At 50.4% G+C, this 27,358-nt stretch overlaps 2 protein-coding genes across 5 annotated transcripts; one reads left to right on the top strand and one right to left on the bottom strand.

Annotated features, from left to right (window-relative positions):
* Nucleotides 1-3,525: 3,525 nt before the first annotated feature.
* Nucleotides 3,526-5,701, top strand: PGLYRP1 (peptidoglycan recognition protein 1). The gene is made up of 3 exons (XM_019978620.2): nt 3,526-3,939; nt 4,665-4,786; nt 5,438-5,701. Exons 1-3 carry the CDS (start codon nt 3,671-3,673, stop codon nt 5,617-5,619), a joined length of 573 nt encoding a protein of 190 aa, XP_019834179.1. The 5' UTR covers nt 3,526-3,670; the 3' UTR covers nt 5,620-5,701.
* A 562-nt stretch (nt 5,702-6,263) lies between these two features.
* On the bottom strand, nt 6,264-26,468 carry CCDC61 (coiled-coil domain containing 61). Of its 4 annotated transcripts, none has more exons than XM_019980047.2 (14): nt 26,410-26,468; nt 18,209-18,367; nt 17,877-17,959; nt 14,890-15,047; nt 14,162-14,323; nt 9,521-9,731; nt 9,360-9,442; nt 8,501-8,670; nt 8,309-8,384; nt 7,872-8,008; nt 7,719-7,797; nt 7,489-7,543; nt 6,688-6,766; nt 6,264-6,573 (listed from the first exon to the last, which is right to left on the bottom strand). In XM_019980047.2, the coding sequence occupies exons 2-14, from the start codon at nt 18,354-18,356 to the stop codon at nt 6,476-6,478; spliced, it is 1,539 nt and encodes a 512-aa protein (XP_019835606.2). In that variant the 5' UTR covers nt 18,357-18,367; nt 26,410-26,468; the 3' UTR covers nt 6,264-6,475. The 4 variants fall into 4 exon arrangements, with proteins under 4 accessions (XP_019835606.2, XP_070627408.1, XP_070627407.1 ...); XM_070771307.1 differs by lacking the exon at nt 26,410-26,468 and adding an exon at nt 22,243-22,337 and having other exon boundaries at nt 6,688-6,763; XM_070771306.1 differs by lacking the exon at nt 26,410-26,468 and adding an exon at nt 22,243-22,336.
* Nucleotides 26,469-27,358: the final 890 nt, after the last annotated feature.

Raw genomic sequence — 27,358 nt, 5'->3', positions numbered from 1 at the left:
TCCAGGATTCAGCTGAGAGCTCAGACATAAAAATAGGAAAATTGTCTGCCTTTTGGTGTGACTGAAGCTATTGTCTGGATATGGTCACCTGGCAGAAGAGTATACTGATCAGGAAGGGAAGAATGAGTCTGAAAGTGAGAACAAAAGACCAGCCAGAGAAGGAGAAGGAAAATCAAGAAAGTCTTAGGACACAAAAGCTAGAGGAAGTGCGCATTCTGAGGAGGAGGAAGCATTCAGCTCTGTCCAATGCTGTCCAGTTGCTCAAGGTTATTCAGTGGCAGAGCTAAAATGTAAAGCTAGGTTCACACCATACGCAATTATAAATTTTAGCCCAGGTAAAGGTCTAAAAGTCACACACACAGTAACGTCTTTTTAATAGAAAATGTTTTATAATCTTATTTGTGGAAAGATCTTCTTAAGGTAAGACAGAAAACAAACTATTTTTTAAAAATTTTAATAGACTGGAGGAAAAGATTTGCAGTACATAGGGTTAAATCCTCATATGCAAAAACCCAACAGGAAAATGATTAAAGAAATAAGCAAACAGTTCCCAGAAGATGGACACAAACATCCATTAATATGTAAAAAGATATGTAAAATATGTCTAAGGTTGAGGAAATGCAAGTAAGACAATAATGAGATACCATTCCTTGGACTGATCACATGGCTGGAGAAACGAAACACTAAAACTTCTTTAGGAATGCCATTAAGCAATACCTAATAAAATCTAAAACGTAGCTTTTTCCTGACCAGGATATTTGTCCATGGTGTCCTCATGGTATGCAAAGTAACAGAGCTCTCCACTATTCACTCTATTAACTATCAATTCTATTAATTGTATTAAGTCTATAAAAAGTGCATTTGTACCCTTTTCTATATGTACCTGATTCTTTAATGCTCTATAAAGAACCGAGACACAAAATATACATACTCAACAACTCAGCAACCCTAGTAATGGGGTTGTTTTCTTTACTTTGCAACTTGATAAGAAAAGGCAATCCAATTTTTTTTTAATGGTCAATGGAAAATTAAAGACAACTGACCAAAGACACATCCGAAATGGGCAGCAAACAGAGAAATACAAAGTCCCTCAAGTGGTTATAAAATCACCAATTAATGTTCCAAAGAGATTCCACTTTATACCCATAAATTTAAGAAGTGATAACACCCACTTTTGGGGTGAGTGGGGGCTCCAATACATTAGTAGTAGAAATATGAACTGTTAACAGTCTTCTGGGAAAAACAATCTGGTAATATCTATTAAATACGTATACCCTTCGACCTAGCAAGTCTATATGTATGATTTATAAACACTCCACTGTGTAAGGCTGCTATGTCTGACAATAATATTTTGTGCAGCACTGGGGGTGGGGGGTGAAGAGGGACTGAAAAATCTTCAAAGAAGAAATTATATCCGACTTCCCTGGTGGTCCAGTTGTTTAAGAATCTGCCTACAAGTGCAGGGGACACGGGTTGGATCCCTGATCCAGGAAGATTTCACATGCTGAAGGGCAACCGAGCCCGAACACCACAACTACTGAGCCTGCGCTTTAGAGCCCGTGAGCTGCAACTACTCAGCCTGCCTGCCTACAGCCCGGGCTCTGCAACGAGAGAAGCCACTGCAGTGAGGAGCCCGTGCACTCGAGAGTGGGCCCTGCTCGCCAGAGAAAGTCTGAGCGCAGCAAGGAAGACCCAGCACAGCCAAAAATCAAATTTTAAAAAGAAATATTATGTAACTTTTATGAAAGACAGATTAGAACTATGGAGATGTTGCCCTGGAGAGATGCCAATGAAATATTAGGTGACAAAAGGCAAATCGATGCTATGGTTTTGATTTTACTTTTGTCCATACATGTATGTTTGTAGGAAGCAGAATGTGGTTTGGAGCTTAATCTCTGGAGTCTGGAACTTGTGGCAACATCCAGGCATCACCATCTTCTCCCTGAATGTAATAACCCTTTTGTGCCTCAGCTTCCTTGATTATAGAAAAGGCAGGGTTAATAATATCTGCCTCACACACCTTGCCGGGAGCACGCACTGAGATCATTCATGAACATGCTTGAGGATGCCTGGTGAGCCATTTAGCGATATCATGAGGTATAAGCATGATCCACATAAGCTTGGAGGATACGGTGGAAGAAAATATACCACACTCGTCTCATTGGTGACCTCGGGTGGGTGGGGCTGGACAGAGGGGGACACAGCTGATTAAAATTTGTGTCAATTCAACTTGTTACAGCCAGCATACATTATTTTTAATTTTTTCCATTTATTTACTTTTGGTTGCACTGGGTCTTTTTGTGGCGAGCAGGCTTTCTCCAGTTACGACCAGCAAAGGCTACTCTCTAGTTTTGGTGCACAGGCTTCTCATTGCGATGGCTTCTCTTGTTGCAGAACCCGGGCTCTAGGCACATGGGCTTCAGTCGTTGCGGCCCATGGGCCCTAGAATATGGGCTCAGTAGTTGTACGTGGGCTTAGCTGCCCCTCGGCATGTGGAATCTGCCTGCACCAGGCATCAAACCCGTGTCTCCTGTATTGGCAGGTGATTTCTCAACCACAGGACCACCAGGGAAGTCCTTTAAAATTTTCTCATTAGAGCATGGTTGATCTACAATGTTAATGTAGCGTCTGCTATACAGCAAAGTGTAGCATATGTTATCTTGTAAAAAAAACACAAAACCCTACCAAAGTAGAAGGAAAAGCAAACCAGGCAGTCTTCCCTGAACTCAGCAAGTGCCTCTAGGAGGTAATGGGAAAGGAGACCTGCGCAAGGCAGAGTCCCCAGGGGAGTCTTCTGCCCCACCTGTGATCCCAAGCAGCTGAGTGGTGCTAGGTAATGGCTGTTCCTCTCTGGACCTCAGGATCCCTCCTGTGGAGCTTACCTCCAAGGGAAGATCTGAGGTCAAATCCCGGTGAAGCTTATGTGGCACTCTGAGTCAGACATCTTCTAAGCAATCATCCCATGAATTAGATACTTTATAGGATCAGGCCCATTTTGCAGGTGGGGAAAACTGAGTCACAGAAAGGTTAGAGTCACTTGCGCAAGTTCACACACTGGAATGTCACCAGATTTAAACACAGGCAGCCTGGCTCTGAATGGGGGTTCTGGACCACCAGGCTCTCCTATCTTCCATGTGTCAGCAAAGTGATCAGCCCGCTTCTGGCCTCAGTTTACTCAACTGTGAAATGGGCTTTCCATATCAGGCTTAGGCCCAGGAGAAGTGCTTTCAAAAATGGGCGCCTGTGTTTCTTCAGTTCCTTGCAGGAAGAAGGCAGAAGAGGCCTCAGGGCCTCCCTGTTTTCTCTCCTCCTGGTTTTAAGCTCCTGGTGAGTTGTCCAATGGCTCACCGAGGGCAGAGACAAAGCAGGGCAGAGATCCAGACACTGGGTCTTCCAGAAACCACGGTTTCGCCCAGGGGCCTGTGTGCCTCTCCCCACCCCCGACTCCCAGCTGGATGAGCGGGCTCCCCTCTCCCTACCCCGCCCAGACCTGACCATACCACATCCTGTTGGGGCCCCGCCAGAGCAGGAAGAGGAGTCCCTCCGGTTGTGAGGCAAGACCTTTACCGCATGGCTCCCTCCACCCCACTGCCCCCACCGAGTCCCCGTAGATAAAGGCCCAGGGCCGCCGCGCGTCCTAGGCATCTCCGCGTGTCCTGTCCTGCCTGCCATGTCTCGCCGCTACACACCGCTCGCCTGGGTCCTCCTCGCCCTCCTGGGCCTCGGGGCGGCTCAAGACTGCGGCAGCATCGTGTCCCGCGGAAAGTGGGGGGCCCTGGCATCCAAGTGCAGCCAGAGGCTAAGACAGCCTGTGCGCTACGTGGTGGTGTCGCACACGGCGGGCAGCGTCTGCAACACTCCGGCCTCCTGCCAGAGGCAGGCCCAAAACGTGCAGCACTACCACGTGCGGGAGCGGGGCTGGTGCGACGTGGGCTACAAGTGAGTGCACAGGGGAGGCCGGGGCTGGAGCCGGGGATATAGGCGAGAGGAGCGCGCGGGGCGACGGGAGACCGCGGGCACCAATTCTGGAGCCGCCTGCAACGTCTGTTTCTCCCCCAGCGTCGCCGCTTAGGGCTGGGCTTGTGCAGGCAGTGCAGACGTGCAAGGGGGAGGGGAGGGGGCTGCAGTCCTGGCTCTGACCCCAGAGGAAGGGACAGCTTTTGCAGGTGCACAGGAACAAGCCCTGTGCACTGGATTCGCTTGGTAAAGTCTAGTGCCTGGTGAAGCCGGGGTTGGGGCTACAGTCCCAGCTCCATTTACCGCTGCTTGAGCCCTGGGGCAGGCAGTCCCCTCTCTCAGCTTCAGGGTCATCTCCCTCCTCTGCAAAGTCAACCGGGTCGTGGGCCACTCTATTGCTGAGCCAGCCAGTACTCCTTAGAACGATGCCTGGCTGTGTGACCTCGGGCAGGTGTTGCCACCTCTCTGAGTAGCTATCGGATGGGGGCAGTGGCAACTCATGGGGTTAGGGATGCGAAAAGGTGCACTAGAGCTGTGCTTGACAAATAGCAAGGGCGAGGGTCATTGTTTTTATTGTGGAAGATCAGGGGATAAGGAGGAGGGTTGTTGGGGAAATTGTGAGTGGCAGGGGCAGGGACAGGGGTGGGGTGAGCAGAGGAGGGAGGAGTCCTCCTTCAGGAAGCCCTCCATCATTTTCCCACCCACAGTTTCCTGATCGGAGAAGATGGGCTCGTGTATGAGGGCCGGGGCTGGAACACCTTAGGTGCTCACTCTGGGCCCACGTGGAACCCCATAGCCATCGGCATCTCCTTCATGGGCAACTACATGCGTAAGTGTCCAGCCATCAGCGAGGGGGCTGACATGGGTTCTGGGGGATGGCACTTCGTGCTGCGTCCTGGCTGGGAGGCTCTGCCACCTACAACCTCTCTGACCTCAGGCGTGATTCTGTTTCTGAGCCTCGTTTCCTCTTTTGGATAAAGTCCATTTCCAACTACACGGTTTCAGATGAGTTCATCTCTATAAAAGTTCTTAGGTCAGTCCATGAACTGGAGGGTTAGGGTTAACCTGAGAAGTGCTTGGAGTGAATTGCCATTTCCTCCTCCAGGGGAATCTTCCCGACCCAGGGATCGAACCCGGGTCTCCTGCATTGCGGGTAGATTCTTTACCGTCTGAGCTACCAGGGAAGCCCCAGAAGTGCTTGATAAGTGGCAGCTACAGCTGTGGATCGGATGGGAAGGTCTGGGGGCAGAGGAGGGTGAATAAATGATCATCTTGAAGGCCGACACTTGTGGAGGGCTTGCTCTATACACAGTCACTCATCTTATCCCCCAGCCCTGTGGGCAGGTGCTGTCATTCTCCCCTTTCACAGACGAGAAAACTTAGGCACAGAGAGCAGTGGCAGGCCGGGTTCTGGGCCCAAGTGGGCCTCCCTCGGCCCTTGGAGGAAGCCCCAGCCTAACTCCTGCCTCTCCTCCCCCAGATCGGGTGCCCCCGGCCTCTGCTCTCAGGGCGGCCCAGAGTCTGCTGGCTTGTGGCGCAGCTCGGGGATACCTGACTCCTAACTACGAGGTCAAAGGACACCGCGATGTGCAGCAGACGCTCTCTCCAGGGGACGAGCTCTATAAAATCATCCAGCAGTGGCCGCACTACCGCCGCGTGTGAGGGCCTGTCCGTCTTCTCACACCCCACCCATCCCATCAGAAACCCCACCGCCTTCCCCTGCCCCAATAAAGGCGAAGCTTAAACTGTATTCCTGTGTCCTGCCATATGCCTCTTCTCTCTTCCTCCCACAGACCTCAGCCACACACCCCGCCCCTACCCCTAACCTCCCAGCACTCTGACCTTGCTGGTGCTCAGAACCCAGAGGTCCCGACCCTGAACCGAGACCCCAGAGATCCCAGCTGGGAAGCAACATCACAGCTCAGAACCCGGAGGTCTCAGGTCAGAGCGCCGGGAATCAGCACCAAGTCCGCTGAGACGTCACCACCAGCAGCTCAGGAGTCCTCACCTCCTGGACAGTGAGCCATGCTACAAGACACCCCCTCTCTACCTCACCACCAAAGACATTCAGTGCAGCATCTCTGCTCGGATCGCTGTGGGGATGAGCTGCTCACTCCCAACCCTCGGGTCCCCCTCTTTCATCGCTTTAGAAAGTGCGGGAGTCTTTCCTGAGCCTGTAGCCCCATCTGCCTCCCAAGTCACAGCCAGAAATACACACAGGTCCCAGTTAAACACCCTGCCATCCCAGCCACCAGATCTTCATTTCTCCCCACTCCACCCCAACCCTTCAGTCATAAACTGAGGGATCCCAAAGGCAAATATGTTTATTTACAAAACTCACTTACCCTCCCTCCCAGCAGGCCATGCCTGCGGGAGGGGGTGGGGCCTCACACGCCTGAGACCCCCCCCCCAAGAGCACCAGGAGGGGCGGGGCTGGGGCGGGGCCAGGACGCACCGGCCCCGCCCCCACGCCGAATCCAGCGGTGGGTGGGGTTGGAGGTCCAGTCAGCATCCGAGGTCACGACCGCATGTCCAGTCGGTTCATGTATTCCTGCAAGGCCTTCAGGCGGGCATCTATTTCGGCCATGTCAGCCGCCTGGTGGTCCGAGCTGTACTCTGTGAGAGCAGGCGTGGGTGTGGGGGTCTGTAAGGGGCCCAAAATCCTGCCCTCGGTACCATCCCAGTGGGCTCTGGGGCAGGAGAGGGGGAGGTGTTGAGTCCCAGGCTCACCTTTGATGGGAACCCAGCCCCCTGAACTGGCCAGGCGTCTCTGATGGCGACCGCGTTCAAGGGGGGTGGACTTCTGCTGCTGGGGATGGCGGGAAAGGGGGTCAGGCACCCTCTATTCCGGCACCCCCCAAATCCCACCAGAAATTCTGAACCAAAGGACCTCATAAAAATAAGGGGTGACATCTGCTGAGCACTTATGCAAAACAAGCTCCTTGTATCTTCACCAGAATCTTCTGAGGTGAATACTATTACAATTCCCATTTAGCTGATATAGAAACTATTGATAGCTACAGAAGCTAAGTAACTCCCTGAATCACACAGGTTATAGCAAGCGGAGGCAGGTTTTAAGACCTGGCAATTTGAGGCCAGAGCCTTGCTGCTAATCGGCATCCCCTGCTCTTCCGGTGGGCTTCCCCTGTGACTAAGCGGTAAAGAACCTGCTGGCCAATGCAGGAGGTGCGGGTTCGTTCCCTGAGTCGGGAAGATCCCCTTGGAGAAGGGAATGGCAACCCACTCCAGTATTCTTGCCTGCGAAATCCCACGGACAGAGGAGCCTGGCAGGCTACAATCCATGGGGTCGCAAAGAGTTGGACACGACTTAGTGACTAAACAACAACCACCCTCCACCGCACCGTCATTCTCCCCTCCAACCCAAAGGTATCAAAACACTGCCCCAGAGGAATTCCGAATCGCCCTTTACAACCCGACCCACTAGAATGGAATCACGGGAGAAAAAGAGCGCGAGCTTCTGGTGGTTTAATGCTGCCCCGCCTTCTCCAAAGCCCGAGGAAAGACACTCACCGTATTGAACCCACTCCACGTGGTGGGGCTGGGCGCCTTCCCCCGGCGGCGAACGCTGAGAGGAAGGAGTGATCAGGGCCAATGGGAAAAGTCTGGGGCACCTCCCATCTCGCACTCTTCGTCGGTTTCAAGGCTCCAGCCTCCATCACCCAATCTCCCCTCAAAAGAGTGTTTTGAATCTCCCCAGACATCCGTTTGGAGGCGGTCCTTTCCCTCAGCCCAAGTTTTACCCTCTAGGGAGGGACTCAGAGAAATCCTCTAACTCGCTGCAGGAGCTGGCGGACGAGTAGCGGCTGCGGAAACTGTCCACTAGGGGGAGACGGAGAGTGTGAGCCTCCCGCACGGGCCACAATCCCGCCCAGCCCGCTCGCCAGCCCAGTTACCCGAGGAGCTGCGGTTTCGGGAGCGGTTAGCCGCGTCTCCTCGACCGGTCACCGCTGCCGGCGGCCGAGTCTGGCGAGACCAGGAGACGGATGGGCCGTCCCCGCTTCCTCCGCTGCCCAATCGGTTCCGCTGCTGCCTGGGGAACGAGAAATAAGACGTCCACCTGTGTGCCCAGTCCCGGGAAGGGCGTAGCTGCGCCCCTGCGGGTCACAGCTAAATAGGTGAAAACAATGCGGAGACACAGACCAGGAAGGGGTGTGAGAGACAAGCCATGGGGAGAGGGGAGGCTGGCAATCAGGAGAGGAGAAGGTCGGGCGGGAAGCAGGAGCAGGCGACAGGTGATGGAGATGGGAGAAGGGGCTGGATGAGGGCACGCTTCAGAGCGGCAGGGAAAGGGGCAGGGCTACGGGCAGGTGAGGAGGAAACATGCTCTAACTTCATCTTGATCTCTCTCTGCTTCTTCTCCTTGGCTTTCACAAAGGCTGTTGGGTCGAAACGGGGCACGCGACCACCTAGGACCGGGTGGGGGTGGGTATGGAGAGAAGAGGAGGCTGGGGTCACCGGATCACGCCCCCACAGTTCTAGTCCCACACACCTCCTCCCACGGGCAGGGAGGGCCATCACGGACCTGTGGGCGAGGGCGAGGGGCGGGCAGGGCGGCCTCGACCCCGGCCTCCGCGGCCGCTCTCCCGGGATGAGGAGCGGGCGGCGCCACGGCCACGCGACGTCGAGCGCTCCCGGGACGTGGAAGCCCGATCTTCCCGCGCCGAGGGCGGCACCACCGGCGGGGTCCGTCTCCTGGGAGCACGAACCCACTGTAAGTTTCCCACCGGTGACAACACTCTTCCCGGACTGCACCATCTCCGAACCTTCTATCCCAACCCCCACCCCCCCACCGTCAACTCCTAACATTCACTTCTTACACACGGTCCTCACAGACCTCTTTCCCCAGGCTTCACCCGCTCAGAACCCCCCAACCAACCCCCTAAAAAAAACCATCTGTCAGTTCCCTACATTCTAACACATCCTCTCAGTAGACCCTTCTCCCAGAGGTCTCCCAAGCTCCCTGGAAATCATTCCCAATTTTTCAACACGCACCCCAATACATGCCAGCAAACATAACCCGGATCCCCACCTGCTTAGCCACGCCCTCTCACTCAACTAGCCTTCAGGCTCCGCCCCTCTTCGGTCCCTAGCTCCAGGCCGGCCTCCCGAATGCCGCCTCAGGCCTGCCCATCTCTCTACAGACCCCGCCCATCGTTTTCAACTACTGACTCCTTTCCTAAGCCGCTGGCAGCCCATTAGGTCCCTCCCACCCTCCATCCCCGCCCACTCAGGCCCGACCGGTCCTCTCCAACCTCTCTGGGCCCCGCCCCGTCACCCATGCCCCGCCCAGTCACGTGGGCTCCGCCCCGCCCATCTCGCCCCGGAGCCCACCCGCAGGCGGGTCCGCAGCGCCGAGGCCCCGCCCCGGGCGCGCCCCTCACCCCCTCTTGTACAGGGCCAGCTCGGTGTTCAGCGCCTTCAGCCGCGCACGCAGGCTCCGCTCCGACGCCTTCACCTCTTCGAGCTGCAGGGAGAGAAGAGGGGCGTGGAGGTCCAGACTAAAGCCAAAGTCCGGGCCCCGCCGGCCGCCCCGCCCCCTCACCTCCTTGGCGAGGCGGCGGCAATCCTGGCTTCGACTGCCCGACCCGCGGTGCCCGAGGCCGCGCTCCTGCCGCAGCTCCAGCTCCAGGCCGCGCACGAGCCCGCGCAGAGACTCGACCTCCTGGCGCGCCGCCCGCCCGGTCACCGCCTCCTCGCGCAACCTGCCCAGCTGGGCCTCCAGCTCGCGCTTCTCAGACACCAAGCGCGACACCCTGGGAGAAGGAGGTAGAAGGCGAATGCCGGGGCCGGGTGAGGGGCACGGTTCCATACTCTGCCCTCCTCCACCCGGGTGGGCACGCTCCGCTTGCGTTAGAGAAATGCAAATAAAAACCACCAAGAGATGCTGGGTTGACAGGACCTTTTTAAGACAGGGATCCAGCGCTCAACATCCACACCCACCAGTCCCAACATCACCTGACTGTAGGCAGATACACAGCACCACGGGGGAAGGCGTCCCAGAAACCTGCATCTCATTAGCCTATCAGTTTAACCACCACTTCACGGGAAATACAGAGGTCTGGTCAAGGCTATGGTTTTTCCAGTAGTCATGTATGGATGTGAGAGTTGGACTGTGAAGAAAGCTGAGCGCCGAAGAATTGATGCTTTTGAACTGTGGTGTTGGAGAAGACTCTTGAGTCCCTTGGACTGCAAGGAGATCCAACCAGTCCATTCTGAAGGAGATCAACCCTGGGATTTCTTTGGAAGGACTGATGCTAAAGCTGAAACTCCAATACTTTGGCCACCTCATGCGAAGAGTTGACTCATTGGGAAAGACTCGGATGCTGGGAGGGATTGGGGGCAGAAGAAGGGGACGACAGAGGATGAGACGGCTGGATGGCATCACTGACTCGATGGACGTGAGTCTGAGTGAACTCTAGGAGTTGGTGATGGACAGGGAGGCCTGGCGTGCTGTGATTCATGGGGTCGCAAAGAGTTGGACACGACTAATCAACTGAACTGAACATGAATCACAGTGATAAAATCAACAAGAACCCTGGTGGTCCAGTGGTTAAGACTTTGCCCTTGCTTCCACTGCAGAGGGGAAGGGGTTGGATCCCTGGCTGGGGAACTAAGATCCCACAAGCCATGTGGCAAAAAAGAGAAAAAATCCAGAATGTGGGAAACTGTATAAATAACCTGGCTTCTTCCACAAAGCAGCAGCATGAAAAAGTAAAGGGGGCTGTAATAAATTAAGAGACTTAAGAAACACAACAAACTGTAATGTGGGGCCATATCTGAATACTTATTCACACAAGCAAATTACAAAAAGACATTTGCACACCCTGGGTATCAGATGACATTAAGGTATTTTTGTTAGTTTTGTTGGATGTCATAATACCGCTTATGTTTGTTGCTTTTATCAAAAATAACCTTATATGTTAAAAGATACATATTGAAATGTTTACAGAGGAGATCCAATATCTGGGATTTGCTTCTCAGAGGACAGGAAAGGGTGTAGATCATAGAAGATGGGCAAAATGTGTTAGATAACCATTGAAGCTGGGGCACAAGCACCTGTGTGTTATACTACTAGTTCTGTGCATGCTTGGAATTTTTCCTAATTAAACGTTTTCTAAAAATCTGTGGCTCCCCTACACTCTCCAAGGAGCTTCTTCATCTGGTCCCTTCCAGCTGACTTCCCCTCTCCCCTCCTCTCCTCCCACCTCCCTCTCCCACGATGCTCTTTGCAAATGCAGTTCCCTCCTCCTAAACCATCTCTCCTCCTCCTGGCAGGAATGACTCTACTCATCCTCCAAACATCAAGACCCCAGTGAAGCCTGCCTGGCCCCCCACCCCAGCCAGGGGTGAGGTCAGGTCCCTCTAGTCTCTGCCCCCCGGATCTCTGTACACTTCCTTCCCAACACCAATCACTGATCAGTGTGATTATCTGTTTTCTATCTGTATCCTTCCTCCAGCTCTCCGGTCAAACCCGGTGTCGGGATCCGGGTTTTGTGGCCAGGCTGACTGTACCCAACTCTATTCCAGCTCCTACGAGCTGTGTGACCTGGGGCAGTTTCACTTCACATCTCTGTGAAGTTGGATTATAATAATAACACCTACTGATAATGTTGTAGGAATCTATAAAGAGTGCTTAGACTGTGTACAGTACTGAGTGATGGCTCAATAAACATCAAGTAGTGCCGGGAAGTGTACGTGGCACACCGTAGGAACTCATTAAATGTTAGATGAGTGAATTAATGAATCTTGGCCTCTTTCCAAACTCCCTAACTTCAAGTTGGGAAGAGGAAGGTAAGAATTGCCTGGCTCTGGCTCTCAGAGCAGAGAGCGCCGTCTTGTGGCCATTCTGGGAAACACATGCACACACGAGGAAGAATCACAGGGTTCTCCAGCCCAAAGAGCTCCCGCCGCTCAAAGGGGAGAGGTCTGGTCCTTCCTGAGCGCTCAGTCCTGCCGCCGGCGCACAGTGGCTGAGGAAGGAAAAGGGGCTTGAGCTGACTGCTTGGATACAAGGTCGAGCCTGGCCATAGTACTTTACTGTGTATGGAACAAATTCTCTAACCTCTCTGGGCCTCAGTTTTCCTCCATAAAATGATAGTAGTGCCTACTCTGGGAGGATTAAATGAATTAAATCATATGGCACTGAACAGAGTTCCTGGCACACAGTTAAGTGCTCAATAAACATTGCTGCTGCTGCTGCTAAGTCGCTTCAGTCGTGTCCGACTCTTAGCGACCCCTTGGACTGCAGCCCACCAGGCTCCTCTTTCCATGAGATTTTCCAGGCAAGAGTAGTGGAGTGGGTTGCCATTGCCTTCTCCAATGCATGAAAGTGAAAAGTGAAAGTGAAGTTGCTCAGACATGTCCAACTCTTAGCAACCCCATGGACTGCAGCCCACCAGGCTCCTCCATCCATGAGATTTTCCAGGCAAGAGTACTAGAGTGGGGTGCCACTGCCTTCTCCACAATAAACATTAGATACTGCTATTATTATTAATACTAAAAATAGTATTAGCCCTCCCCAATGTGTACCAAATAGGAAAAGGAGTACGTCAAGGCTGTATATTGTCACCCTGCTTATTTAACTTATATGCAGAGTACATCATGGGTAACGCTGGCCTGGAAGAAGCACAAGCTGGAATCAAGATTGCCGGGAGAAATATCAATAACCTCAGATATGCAGATGACACCACCCTTAAGGCAGAAAGTGAAGAGGAACTAAAAAGCCTCTTGATGAAAGTGAAAGAGGAGAGTGAAAAAGTTGGCTTAAAGCTCAGCATTCAGAAAACGAAGATCATAGCATCTGGTCCCATAACTTCATGGCAAATAGATGAGGCAACAGTGGAAACAGTGTCAGACTTTATTTTTCTGGGCTCCAAAATCACTGCAGATGGTGACTGCAGCCATGAAATTAAAAGGTGCTTACTCCTTGGAAGGAAAGTTATGACCAACCTAGATAGCATATTCAAAAGCAGAGACATTACTTTTCCAACAAAGGTCTATCTAGTCAAGGCTATGGTTTTTCCAGTGATCATGTATGGATGTGAGAGTTGGACTGTGAAGAAAGCTGAGCGCTGAAGAATTGATGCTTTTGAACTGTGGTGTTGGAGAAGACTCTTGAGAGTCCCTTGGACTGCAAGGAGATCCAACCAGTCCATCCTAAAGGAGATCAGTCCTGGGTGTTCTTTGGAAGGACTGATGCTAAAGCTGAAGCTCCAATACTTTGGCCACCTCATGCGAAGAGCTGACTCATTGGGAAAGACTCTGATGCTGGGAGGGATTAGGGGCAGAAGGAGAAGGGGACGACAGAGGATGAGATGGCTGGATGGCATCACCGACTCGATGGACCTGAGTTTGAGTGAACTCCAGGAGTTGGTGATGGACAGGGAAGCCTGGCGTGCTGCAATTCATGGGGTCGCAAAGCGCTGGACATGACTGAGCAACTGAACTGAACTGAACTGAATGTGTAGGACCCCTACCAGATGGAGACCAAGTCCCAAGCATACAGCAGGCACTCAGTAAATATGCTAGGAGCCTTTGCTTTCCTCACTTCACTCTTTAAGTCCCCTTGTTTTCAAAACATTCCCACCTTTGCACATGCTGTTCCCTCTGCTAAAACACTCTTCCCCACCCCAAGAACCTATCAGGTTCCTGTTACAGCCTCCCAAAGCAGAGGCTCCCTTTCCTGTCTCACCCCATCTCTATTTGCAATATACTCAGGTGGGTATGTGATCAAAGTCTCTGCCCCCTGGGCTGGCACTACATCATGGTTAGGGAAAGGTCAGCAAAAAAGAGGTACTCGGGGAAGGTGGATTCAACTGAATAGAGCCCTGCCTCACACCCTGCCTTTGCACCTGCCTTGCCCTTTGTCTGGAACACCCCACCCTCGCCAGGCAGGGTCAGGTCTCCCTCTGCACTCCCTCATCCATGGTGAATCTTCTCTGACTGCAGACATTGTCTCCCCCACTGGACTGGGAGCCCCAGGATAGGACCAGGACTGTCTCAGTCATTGCTGTGTCCCCAGCACCATTAACACACGGCGGGCACAAAGGAGTGGCTCAGAATAAATATTTGGGGAATGAGGGAGGGCCATCTTTCCAACACTGCTAAGCAGTGGGTCCTGCAGTGCACGATGGGATGTGTCCCCTCCCCCAGCCCCCAATGCCCACCCACCCCCAAGACTCACTGCTCCCGCAGGTGCCAGATCTCAGTTTCCCGGCCATCCCGAGTGTCCTGGCCATCCAGCCCTCGAAGGCGGCTCAGCTCCTCCTTTAGTGAGCGAATGATGCCCTGCAGGACCACAGGGTCCGGCTTGCCCTGGTACGGGAGGGGCAGCGGGTAGTGAATCCTGAGAAGGATTAGAACCATGGCATCTCAGAGGCCAAGAATCCACCTGGGAAAGGACAGGTGACCATTTCTGGCCAAACACTGAAATTGGTTGAGAGTCTTCTGGGAACACTTGTTTTCCTGATGAAAACAGCAGATACAATTAGCAAGCACAGTTCTGTTCCATTTCCTTCTGCTTTGATACAGATGCAATGTCTGGAGGTCCGGCAGCTCTTTTGTGACCATGAAGAGATAATGATGAGGTCAAAAAGCCAATATGTCAAAGATGACAAAAGAAAAACAAAAAGAGAAGGAGGCTGAGTCCCTAATGAAGCTGTTGAGTAGCAGCCACCTACCTAGACATCTTGTTATGTGATAAACTATTGTTCAAGGCCCTGGTAATGGTTATCCTGATACTTGCAGCCAAACACAATACTAAACGACATAAACCTCCACACTGAAGATTCCAAAGGCAAGGCTTAAGCAACATCCCCACCTTGCCTTGGGTACCAGCGGTTCCTAAGTCCTAGCCACATCCTCTTCCACCTGACCACCAGCTACCAGCCTGGTGGGTACCCTTGTACCCACCTGTCAAACTCCACAGAGTAGATGAGGATCAGGTAGCGCTTGGAGTTGAGCTGGGCAGACCTCGAGGCCAAGGGGCCTGGGCGGCCCCCCATCTTTCGGTTCCGCAGGGACTCCAGATCTGTGTAGGTCAGCAGGTCAAGGGTGACCGACTCACTGCTCTGTTGGAGAGAATGGAGGAGTTGCCAAAAGACTCAACATGGCCACACCCAGAGCACACAACCCACACGCCCAGGCCATGCCCTGATCATCTGTTGGGCTAGCTGGGCTTGCCTACCCAGCCGTGGTAGGCTGTGGGTCAAGATGGCCCTCTGGTGCAGGAAATCATCAGAGGGACAAACTGGAAAGAACCGCAACTCTCAGCCACAGGAGACAGCTTAGTGGTGTGACTTCCAAGTGTTGTCTGAGCACCCCTGGGGGTCCCCAAGACCCTTTTAGGGGAGTACATGCAGTCAAAACAACTTGCGGAATAATAACTAAGATGTCATCTGCCTTTTCTTTCTGTGCTGACATGCGCACTGATGGTACAAAAGTCATGGTGGGTAAAACTGCTGGTGCCCATTAGCAGAATTCAAGCCAGGGGCGTCGAATGTACTAGCAACTGCTATATATTCCACGGCTGCTATACAGTCTCCACGGGGGAGGGGAGGCAGGGAGAAACACACAAAGAAATAGATAAATAAAAACAAAATGAAACCTATGAATGTCCCTGATGAACCTGCAAAACTTATTAATTTTTTTGAATCTTGACCCTTGAGCACACAGATGTTTACTACTCTGTGTGACAAAACAGAAAGTCCACATTTGGCTGCATATCCAAGTATGACACTTTCTAAGAAAAGCACTTGTGGGGCTGAATTTGGAGCTAAATTAGCCACTTTTTCATGGAACACTATTTTTACTTGAAAAGGTACTGACAGACAAAACCATGGTTATTTAGTCTTTGATATTTGGCAAGCATTTTCTCAAAAATGAACAAAGTGAGCCTGTCACTTGAAGAAAAACAGCTAACAGTATTTGTTGGCAACGATAAAATTCAACCTTTAAAGTGAAAATTCAAATTTTAGAAAACTTGGGCCTGCCACTGCGGGCTTGACAGTTTCTCAATGTTGAAAGATTTTCCTGGCCAGATCAGTGAGGATATTAACAAATGTGACTTCCTAATACTGTATAATGAAATGTGGCAACCTCTGAAAGATCTGCACAATTCCATGAAGCAATATTTCCCAAATGACCAACTCCTGATGTTACAAGTGATATTACAAACCCATGATGTTACAAAATAGGTAAAAGATACTTGCAAAGTACAAGATATGCCAATAGATTTTAATATGACAGCATAGGAAAAATTCATTGATACGGTCTCAGATTCCACATTGCAAGAAACCTTTCAGAAACTACCATGTATCCAATTTTAATGTGTGAGCAGAATTATCCGAAAAAACTATTAAAGGACTACCTTTGCCAGCCACATAGCCTCCTGAGGATTTTTTTTTTTTTTCTGCATGTATGTCAACCAGGACACATCACAACAGACTGAAGAAGCACATGATAACCTAGCAGTTATCTATTAACCCAGATAGTAAAGAGATTTCAATAATGTTTTTTTAAAAAAACTACATTTCTTTCTAAATAATTTTGGTTTTGAGACTACTATTCATAAAAATATTACTTAGGTCAATAACAGGTTTGTTATTGTTATTAAATGAGTTCATAAATATCTTTATATTTTTCTCAGTTTTAATTTATGACATGGCGAACAAATACTGCTAGATGAAACAGGCATAAACAAAAGCTCTTTGGTACCCTCGGTAATTTTTAAGCATATAAAAGGGTCCTAAGACCAAAAAGTTTGAGAACCTCTGGGTTAAATAAATCATGATGCATGGGTACACTTGAATGCTAAGCAACCACTAACAAGGATGACAAACTCAAAAGTTACAATAATAATAAAAACAGGCAACATCTGTTTAGTGCTTATTGTGAGTCAGGCACTATTCTAAGCTTTTTACATATAACTCATTTAACCTGCATAACCCTCTGAAAAGGGGACTATCACCCCCACATTACAGATAGGGAGACTAAGACACGGAGGGGAAGTAATTGGCCCCGGGCACCCAAGTAGTAAGCGGTAGTGATGAGTCTGACTTTTAGCATCCATAATCTTGGCCATTATGCTATACTGCTTATAGACACCAAAATGTTAACAGTCTAAGGTGGGGGATAGAAAGGGAATTAAGACTCTCACTTTCTAAGTCACACACATTAATATCATCACAATTTTATGAGTGTAATTTTATCCATAATCAGAGAAATAATGCAGTTCATAGTTTTCAAACGATGTCTGAATAGTATCTACGTTCCAACCTGCTTCTTTTTTTCATATTAATACTTTCAACTACTTGACATATATTTTTTTTTCAACTGTCTGTCTAGTGGGAGCACTGAATGTCAGGTTCGTGAGGGCAGATTTTGTCTCTTTTGTTCAGTGTTGTATTTCCAGTGCCTGGCACACAACAGATTCCCAGTAGATGAAATGATTAGCTACATCCACTGATATGACTAAATTTTTTATGAAATACTGTTGGATCTTTTTTAAAGGTTACAGAATACCTTGGGAAATTTATCAACTCTGTAAAATTAGAGATCTGCAAATATACACACCACACATGTTCACAAGTGAATAGAGAAATGGAGAGATGGCTGGAGTGATTTTCATCAAAATACTAACAAAATATTACCAGGAGTGAACATGAGGAATGCAGTGATTTTTACTTTCTTCTTTACATTTCTCTGTGACTTGAATTTTCTCCATGAGAACCACTGTCATCACAATTACAATGACAATACGCCATGTACATTTGGGAAAGAAGAAAAGACAGCCCTATTTCCTCAATGAAAGAGAAGTAGAAGGTCTTGCATACATCAGACGGGCATCTACCCTCCCAGGGACCCAGAGGACAAAAACCTCCCCCAACCCTGGCCCCTACCTGGGTGAGGGCCGACTCCAGCATGTTACAGAAGATGCTGAACTGTTTGAAGTTCCCTGTCTTGTGAGTCAAATCTTCGATGACTAGGTAGAGAGAAAAGTCCTTCCTGAGCTCCGACCACGTGCCCAGCCCAAGGGCAATGCACCCAAGCTTTCTACCTTTCCCCAGCACCAGTGCCTCTGGCCCGAGGGATGAGTCCTACACACCCTCCCCCTTAGAGAGCTCTGGTCAGGTAGAAGGGGCAGGTGAGCAGGATCCAGACTGGCCTCATCTTCTGGGAGACACTGACTCTGGGGAAGGACAGGCGAGCCCACCCAGGCAGGCACACTCACAGTTGGCATCGAACTCGCCCCGCCACTGGTCGGCCGTCATCCGATCCTCCACCTCCAGCTCTAGCACCTGCCCAGACACCATCACCCGCACAGCATGCTCCACACCCCGGAAGACGTAGTCCACCTGCAGGCCAGCAGGCTGGTCCATGGCCAGAGTCGCTGGAGAGGTGGATGAGACAGAGACCCAGAGGGGCTGAGAGCCCAGGCTCAGGAGCTGGAAGGCCAGAATCCTGGTCCCACCATGCACCACCTTAGGAAGAGACTCTGCCTCTCTGTGCTTCAGTTTCCTCATCTGGAATATGGGTACAGAACAGCACCTACCTCATAGAGCTGTCATGAGGATTAAACTGAACAATACACGTAAAGGCCCTGGGAACTGTGTTCTGCACGTTATTAGGCCTAATATATGCTGATTAATAGAATATATGATTTCCAATAAGAGAATCATGATTAATACTATTATTAATTTATTAATCCCTATATGCATTATATATTTATTACTTATTCATTTATTCAAACGTTTGTGAAGAAAAGTCAAGCTGGAAAGAAAGATGGAGCATTGAGATCAGGCTGGACAGGGATTTTAAATAGGGGGTCAAGGGCAGGCCTTCTGTGGAGGTGACATTTGGGCAGAGAACTGAAGGAGGTGAGGGAACAAACCATGTGGCTACCCCTAAGGAGAGTGCCCCAAGTCTAGAGAAGAGCCAGTGCATGGCTAACAGATTCTCCATGAGACACCTGAAGCATTTAAACTGAAGTAATCATTGATCTTCTTCATTAGTCCATTGCAAGTATAAGTACTTTCTCTTAGCCAACATGACTACTACTCACTGTTAGTGCTAGAGAAGCTGGAGGAGGGGATCAGGCCGCCATCCTCAGCCTGAGTTCTAGGGAGTCATTCAGAATGCCAGCCCCGGGCTGCCTGAGTTCATAACCAGGTTCAGCTCTGGGCATGTACGTGGGCGAGAAACTTAACCTCTCCTGGAGCCAGATTCCTTACCTTTAAAGCACATGCCCTGCCATACAGAGTGAAGTAAGTCAGAAAGAGAAAAACAAATATTGTATATTAACACATATATATGGCATCTAGAAAAATGGTAAGGATTGGGAACCATTTGGTACAGAATGGAACTTACCTGCAGGGCAGGAATACAGATGCAGATTTAGGAAATGGTCTTAAGGACACAGGCAGGGGGAAGGAGGGAGTGGGACGAATTGAGACAGTAGCACTGATATATATACACTCTAACTCGTGAAATAGATATAGCATGGGGAGCTCAGCTTGGTGCTCCGTGTTGACCTAGAGGGGTGGGGTGGAGGGTGGGTGGGAGGGAGGCGCAAGATGAGGGGGATATATGTACATTTATAGCTGATTCACATTGTACAGCAGAAACTAACACAACATTGTAAAGCAATTGTACTCCAGTTTAAAAATAAAAAAATAAAGCACATGCTATCCTGGGTGCTGGGGATATGATGAGAAACCATATTCTATCCCTACCCTCAAGAAGGCGGCAATAGAGACATAAAAATGTCAAGAAGAGGAGAAAGAGGATGCTAGTGGGTGGGGGTTGCTCTTTTTAGCTAAGGGGGCCACGGAAGGGCCACCCCCTCCCCACTGAGCAGAGGCCTGGATGGAAGAGAGGAGATGGGTGAATATCTGGGGAATAAGCTCCATGTAGAGGGAACAGCCAGGCAAAGGCTCCAAGGTGGGATGTTCCTAGTTTGTTCTGAAAACAGCAAGGTCAGCGTGAGGGAGGGAGAGGGGAAAGTGAGGAGATCAGAGACGTAACGGGCCAGATGATGTTCCTGCAGGCCTTTGTAAGCCCATAGGAGGATAACAGCATTCATCTCCCTGGACTGGCGTAAAGATTAAATGAATTAACCATGTAAAAATCCTCAGCAAAATTGAGCCACGTGTGACACACACCAAGCATTCAATATGGATTTGCATCATCATCATTTTTTACTGAAATGTAATTGATGGACATTATGTGAGTTTCAGGTGTACTACATGGTGACTTGACATCTGCACACATGATGGAATGATCACCACAATAAGTCGAGGAAACATCTGTCCCTGTACAAAGTTACTTCAATATTATTGACTATATGATGTGGCTTGCTTTATAACTGGAGGTTTGTACCTCTTAATCCTCTTCATCTATTTCATCCCCACACCTGACCGTCATTATTCTTGTTATTACTACTTTGTGGCTGTTTCTGAGCTTGAAAGGGACTAGAAAGACAAGGCAAGCCCATTCTCTCCCCAGTGTACAGATGGGGAAACTGTGGCTCCGTGAGAAAAAGAGCTCTGTCCAGAGTCCCAGAGGTGCTCCAAAGACAGAGCCACCAACAGCTGTCCCCCACTCAGATCACAGGGACCCCTCCTGTGCTTAACTTCCTTCTCTTTAGTCCTTCCTTCTCTTTAGTCTCTTTAGTCCTCACACTTTCCCCAGTTTAGTCCTTCCTGAAGTCTGATATTAGAAAATCTAATATTTTGAGAAAAAGACGAGCCCTGGGAATTCACTGTTTATCCAGTGGTTAGGACTCCTTGCTTTCACTGCAGAGGGCCTGAGTTCAATCCCTGGTTGGGGAACTAAGATCCTGCAAGCCAGGCACAGTGGAGCCAAAAAATAAATAAATAAAATTAAGTGCCACTATTAAAAAAAAAAAAATGAGCCCTGAATCTCTTAGGTCAGTGATTTTTAATCTTTTTAGAGTCCTAGAGTCTTTGCAAATCTAATGAGATCTCTTAAGTCTCCCCAGATAAATTAATAGATCCAAAAACCTTTGCCAAGTAATTTCAGGGCCTCCCAGAATACCACTCTTGAAGCCCATCCACAGATCCCCTTTCTCAAAGGCCCAAAGACAATTGCCTGAGCCCCAGACATCTTGAGAGGCTTCTCTGACCCTAGGTCCAGGCTCTTAACTTTATTTGGGGAAGGCGTCTCTGGTGCTTTGGAGGTGCTGATGAAATCTGGAGACCACTTTGCCTCGGAAAATTCACACTCTCACAACTGTACTTTCATTCTCCGGAGTTTCAGAAATGGGGGTTAATAATTCCTGACCTACTGGCAAACAAACAGCTACACATTTCAACATATCCCTCAGTCCCCGGCCCTCAATACGGGTGCCAGGCAGCGCTGGCCCCGCCCCACCGGGTGTTCTAAACCCCGCCCACCCACTCTGCCCCTCCCACGCCGCAAGCCAATCAGCGGCCGCGCCGTCCAGGTTACCAAGGAGTCAAAAACAGCTGCGGAACACCTGCTGAACCACGCAGCCTAACCGCCCCTAATTCACCAAGGTACTCGTGGTACCCGATCCGGGAGACGGAGGAGGAAGAGGGCCTGCCCCACCCCATCCCGGCTGCTAACCCGGCCCCGCCCTCCTCCTTACCCACTCCCGCACAAAAGCCCCCCATTCATAGCCCTTCAGTTGCTAACAGGGATTTTCTCATCCAATTGTCCTGATGACAAACCCGCCCACCTCAGTCCCCAGATATTAAGCCCCTGAATATTTTGCCCGAATTCAATCCTCTCCTTACACCTGCCTCCTTCACCTGCACAAACTTTACCCGCTCCCCTCCCTCCATTCCCTCTTCTAGACAGAATAATCTCCACACTCGCCATCCCCACAGTTCGACTCTCCCCCTCCTGACACCAGCTCCCCAACACTCATTCCCTATATTCTGGCCACTACCCCCTCTCCAAGTCCCCCATGTTCTACTGGGGCTCCCCCTAACATTCTATTTGAATTTTGTCCCCCCTACGCTGTTCCGCCTGGATTCTATCCGCATATCAGCCCAAGGTTCTACTCCACACACACCCCATTTTTCAGCCTGTATTCCATAACCCTTGTATTTCATCTGGATTCCGTCCCCTCTCAAATTCTATGTATACTCCCTCTCTCGCCCGCCCCCCGCATTTTCCATTTCTCTTCCCTTGATCACCACGCCCGGACCCTGCGATCCTCCAGACCCTGAGCCCCTCCTCCCTCCTTCACGCCCGACCCCACCCCCACTGTCCTTCTACCTGCATCCCCCATCCGTGCTCTGTGACCGCCGACCAGTGGCCCATCCTGGTTGCTGGTTTTGTTCCAGTACCAGGTCTCTCCACCTCAGCTTTCTGACACGTCCCCCCTCCCCAACCCAGCGGGGATGCCTTGCCTTTGAAGCGCCGCCCCCCGACCCCACCCCCGTCAACCCGTGACGTCAGAACCTCCACTTCGTGCACTAAGTGTGGACTCTCCAGCGCCCCACTCTGGGCCACACACCTAACCCCATTTCTCTGGCCTCATGACATCATGGTTTTAGTGCATGAGTGCACGCGCGCATACACACACACACTCATTTTCCAACTCCCAGCCCTCCCATCTTTCGCTAAAGTGACCCACCTGTGCATTTTCAATGTTGCATTACCACCCCAGCTCCTCTTCCCAAACTGTGCTCCCTGGATATTTCAGATTTCACAGGACCGACCAGAGCTGACAATCCTTACGCTGGGCTCCCCCAAAACAAATCCAAATCACCACCTCCCACACCAGATATGAGTAAATCCCCGCCCCTGGCAGTCCCCACCCTTGATGGTTGTTTCCCCACTATCTGCCACCCCCAAACAGTCCAGCCAGTCATGACCTAGTGCGCACATGCATGCACATGTGCACATGTGTGTGCGTGCGCGCGCACACACACACACACACACACACACACACACACGGCCTGGCCTAAGTAACTCCTCCTAGCCCCATTCCAAGCTCATGGCCCCTGGCCCCCCCCCCCCCAGCCATCACATGGTTGAATTAGGGCTGAACAGAGCCCCCTCTCCCTTAGCCCTGCACTCCAAAATACAGACCAAGGTCTTCCACACTATCCCCTTGGAATGTAGACCCCAAAACCCTTTAAGACACCCCACCATCCAGACCTCCATAGTGCACACTGAAGCCCATCACCACCCCCTGGGGTATCAGACTCTCCCTCCCCTGCCATCCTTCAAATGTGTTTTGCCTTAGATAAACACCATGCCCACTTAACAACCAATGATTCACCATTAGTTCCACTCTCTGGTAGGTACTGTAACCATCCCCCATTTTGTAGATGAAACTGAGACTTGCCTGGAATCCTGCAGTGAGGGACTGGCACATTCACCCTCTACTCATTCCTCAGCGGCCCTTCCCTGACTACCACCTTCCAGTTGCTCCCCTAACCCTCTGCTCCTTTCCCTCCCAGAACAAATCCAAATGGGGCCTCACACCTTAAGCACTCCAGGGTTCAGATCCTAACCCGCAGTGTGACCCCAGGCAAGTCATTTAGCCTCTCCCAACCTCTCTCCATTGGTGAAGCAGGGATTATAAGAACTCCCGCCTCACATAGGATTATTGTGGGAACTGAATTAGTCAGTATACATAAGATGCTTCAAATAGTGCCTGGCACTTGGTCAGCTATTACCATCTGTACAACTAGCTGATGATAAGTTGGCAAGCCAGATGCCCATGAAGGCACAGCCATTTTGACCATTCTTGTATCTTCAGCTCCCCGGGCCTGGCACAGATCAGCAGCTGCTTGTGAATTCATGCTCGATACCAGGAGACAGGGTTCAGGGCACTGGAGATACAAGCAAGGTCTTCTCCTCTCAGCTCACTCCTCTGTCATCTTCCAGGTCTCAGCTCCAGTGTCCCCCCTGCTGCAGGAAGCCCTCCCTGACTCCCAAGCTGGGTAAGGACTGCCTCAATCACTTCAGGGTTCCCAACACCGGCCAGCACCAGGCCAACAACAAAGGGGAGTTGACTGATGAAGAGTTCAACCCCGAGCTCTGAACTGACCTGTTTCTCAAAGTAAGGAATGCAGACCTTCAGCTTCAACATGGGAGTTGGTGACAAGGCAGTGTTCTGGGCGTGGTCCCAAAGCTAGAGGCAGAATCTCTGGAGGTGGGCCCAGGAATCTGCATTTCCCACAAGCTTCCCCAGCACAAACTAGAGCTGAGATCTTCTGCTACTGGCCACCACATTCTGCTCAGTTTATGACCCCATCTAGACCCCAACACACAACCCAACACCCTCCCAAAGCTTAACAGTCCTGCCCTATATCACAGGGAGACCTCTCAAGAAATGTAATGGTGAAACAGTACAAATAACACCTTTAAGTGGAGAAGGCAATGGCACCCTACTCCAGTACTCTTGCCTGGAAAATCCCATGGATGGAGCCTGGTAGGCTCAAGTCCATGGGGTTGCTAAGAGTCGGGCACGACTGAGCGACTTCACTTTCACTTTTCACTTTCATGCATTGGAGAAGGAAATGGCAACCCACTCCAGTATTCTTGCCTGGAGAATCCCAGGGATGGGAGCCTCGTGGGCTGCTGTCTATGGGGTCGCACAGTCAGACACGACTGAAGCAACTTAGCAGCAGCAGCAGCAGCAATACCTTTAAGTACTATGCACGTTTCCAGTTGCTGAGTTCTAGATCCACTTGGAGCCCACACTCTGAGGGACGTCGAAGTAGCCCAGTGGATATAAACAAACACTAATCTACGTGAAGTAGTGGTGAGTGTTATGAAAAAAAATAAAGCCAGAGGGTGACAGAAGCTATTTTGGTTTTGGGTTGTCAGTGAGAGCCTGGGGGAATTCATTGCAGACAGAGGGGACAGCAAGTACATTTCCCAAGTGGAGATTTTATTGCTGTTTGATGGACAGCAAACGGGTTGGGGCAACTGAAGCAGGATGAACAAGTGGGATTGGTGGGATTTGAGAGCATGGAAGAGGGGGAGCTGGATCAGGTGGGGCCTCGTAGGCTTGGCGAAGACTTCTACTGCATGAGATGGGAGCCATGGGGGGGTTATGAACAGCAGAGCAACATGATCTGACTTTTTTTTTTTTTTTTTGATCTGACTTTTGAACTAACTTGACCGTGGGGTCAAGGGTAGAGGCAGGGAAGTCAGTGAGAAGGCCACTGCAGCAGACCAGGTAAGAACAGGTGATGGCTTAGGCCAAATGTAGCAAAGGAGGTGGTGGGATATGACTGGATTCTGGATGTGGTGTTTTTCTTTTTTTTAAGCTATGCTGTGCAACATGTGGGATTTTAGTTTCCTAACCAGGGATCGAACCGGCACCCACTACATTGGAAGCGCAGAGTCTTAACATTGAACCACTAGGGAAGTCCCATGTGTTCTGAAGGTTGATCATGAGATTTGCTGACTGATGGACAGTACGTGGGTGAGAGAACAGGAAGGAGTGAAGGCCGACTCCAAGGTTTCTGTCCTGAGTACCTGGAAGGATGGAACTGTCATCAACTAGGTTTGGAGGCTGAAGGGGAAAACTCCAAGTTTAGTTTGGGACACGTTTTTGAAGTCTGTGTGTCAGCTGGACTTCCAAGTAGAGAACAGTAGTGCCAGCCACTGCACATATGAGCCTTGAGTTCAGGGTAGAGACTCCAAATGGAGATACACACTTAGAAACATCATTACATAAAGAGTATATGAAACCAAGAGGCTGGGTGAGTCCACCAGGTGAATGGTATAGCCAGAGAAGAGAGAAGGTCATTCTTCTGGTGATGAAGCTGAGGCACAGAGGATTAAACAACTCACCCAGTGGCAGGGCCAACGTTCAAACTAAAGCAACCCAATGCCAGAGCCCACACTCTTAACCACCCGTGGCATTATTAAGAAGTCTGAGTTAATTCACATGCAACATTTGGTAGGTGCCTGTCACACAGCCCTCAGTAAACGTTACGTGTATCAAAAGCCTTCACAAGTCGTCAAAACACACTCTCATCCCTGGAGTCTTCACACATTCCTTCCCACAATATTGTTCTTCATCTGCCCTCCACCCAAATCAAAGCTTGTTAACAGATGGCAGGGACCTCCACCACTCCACATCGCGCTGTAATAATCCTCTGTCTTAAAACCTCCCAATAAATTGCAAGTCTGTCCTACAAGGGCATTTCTACGTTTCACCATCTGCTGTATCCTACTTTACACACTTTCCCCGTTCAAGAGCCTCATGCGAAACAGAAAGCAGCCCCCGACTCACATACTACCCTCTGTCTCACAACCTCTCACGAAAGCGCCTACCCGTGTTAAAGGCAACCCCTCCCGATTCTCACACTACTAGGTCAGATGCCTGCTCAGCCCCTTCTCCCCCCAGAGCACCCCCTCGCCCCCAGGATCGCTACTCCGACCCACGCACCCGCAACCCTAGCCGTCTCTCACCTTCTCCAGGGACGCCCCTCCTCGCGAGCGGTTCAACTGCCGAAGCTCCAACCCCGCCCCAGGATCCGGCCTTCTCGCTGCTGATTGGTTCTGGCTTACTCGCAGCCAAGTTCTCATTAGTCAAAACAGACGCCCGTCACTTCAGTCCCCTCCAGAGCTTGCAATTGGTCAACTCGGAAGAGAAGTTCCAAAATGTGTCGGAGCGTCAGTTTCCTCTCCAATCACTATTGGCTGGAAACTACTGCCAATCATAGAAAGAAGGTTGCACCTCGGAGAGGGAGGAAATCCCGGAAGTAGCTCTTTGACTCCGCCCACAACCCCCTGCGGCAGAGCAGACCACGCCCATATGGAGGGACGGGGGCGGGACGGGAAAGTGTCCGACGCACATGCGCAGAGCGAGGTCTTCGCCTCGGGTTAAGACGCTAAGGAAATGTTCTTAGCGTGAAGACCGGTTGAGATTTATCGTCGGTCGGTGTGTTCCAAGCCTGCACTTAGCAGTTTGCAGGCCTTGGCTTATTTAAAATTAGCAAAAACCCTGCACTGTGGGAGCTATTATAATTCCCATCTTGTCACTAAGGAAATAGGTTCAGAGAAGTACAGCCACTGGCCCGGGATCACACAGCTTGAAAACTACCCCTATTTTGGTTTAAGAGTTATCAACAGGGTGATATAGCTTACAGAATTTAATAGGGGAGTAAGGGAGGGGAGCGTTCTTTAAGAAAAGGAATACAAAATCGCTAACACAAAATTCAGTATGGGTATGAAAATTTACTTAGAATGTGAAATAATAACATATTACATATTTAAAAGAGCTGGCAAATACCACAAACATTGCAAAATCCCAGAAGATAATTGTCACGCGAGTGTATGTTCCTCGGTTCTTTGTCTCATCACAACAGATTTGGAGCAACGGACATTAAAGCCCTCGGCGCATCACAGCTCTCGGGTC

The sequence above is a fragment of the Bos indicus genome, chromosome 18, assembly GCF_029378745.1.
Source record: "Bos indicus isolate NIAB-ARS_2022 breed Sahiwal x Tharparkar chromosome 18, NIAB-ARS_B.indTharparkar_mat_pri_1.0, whole genome shotgun sequence".
In the NCBI taxonomy this organism is placed as follows: Eukaryota; Metazoa; Chordata; class Mammalia; order Artiodactyla; family Bovidae; genus Bos; species Bos indicus.
The sequence above is the reverse complement of the archived record's forward strand: the minus strand, read 5'-3'. Positions and strand labels throughout refer to the sequence as shown.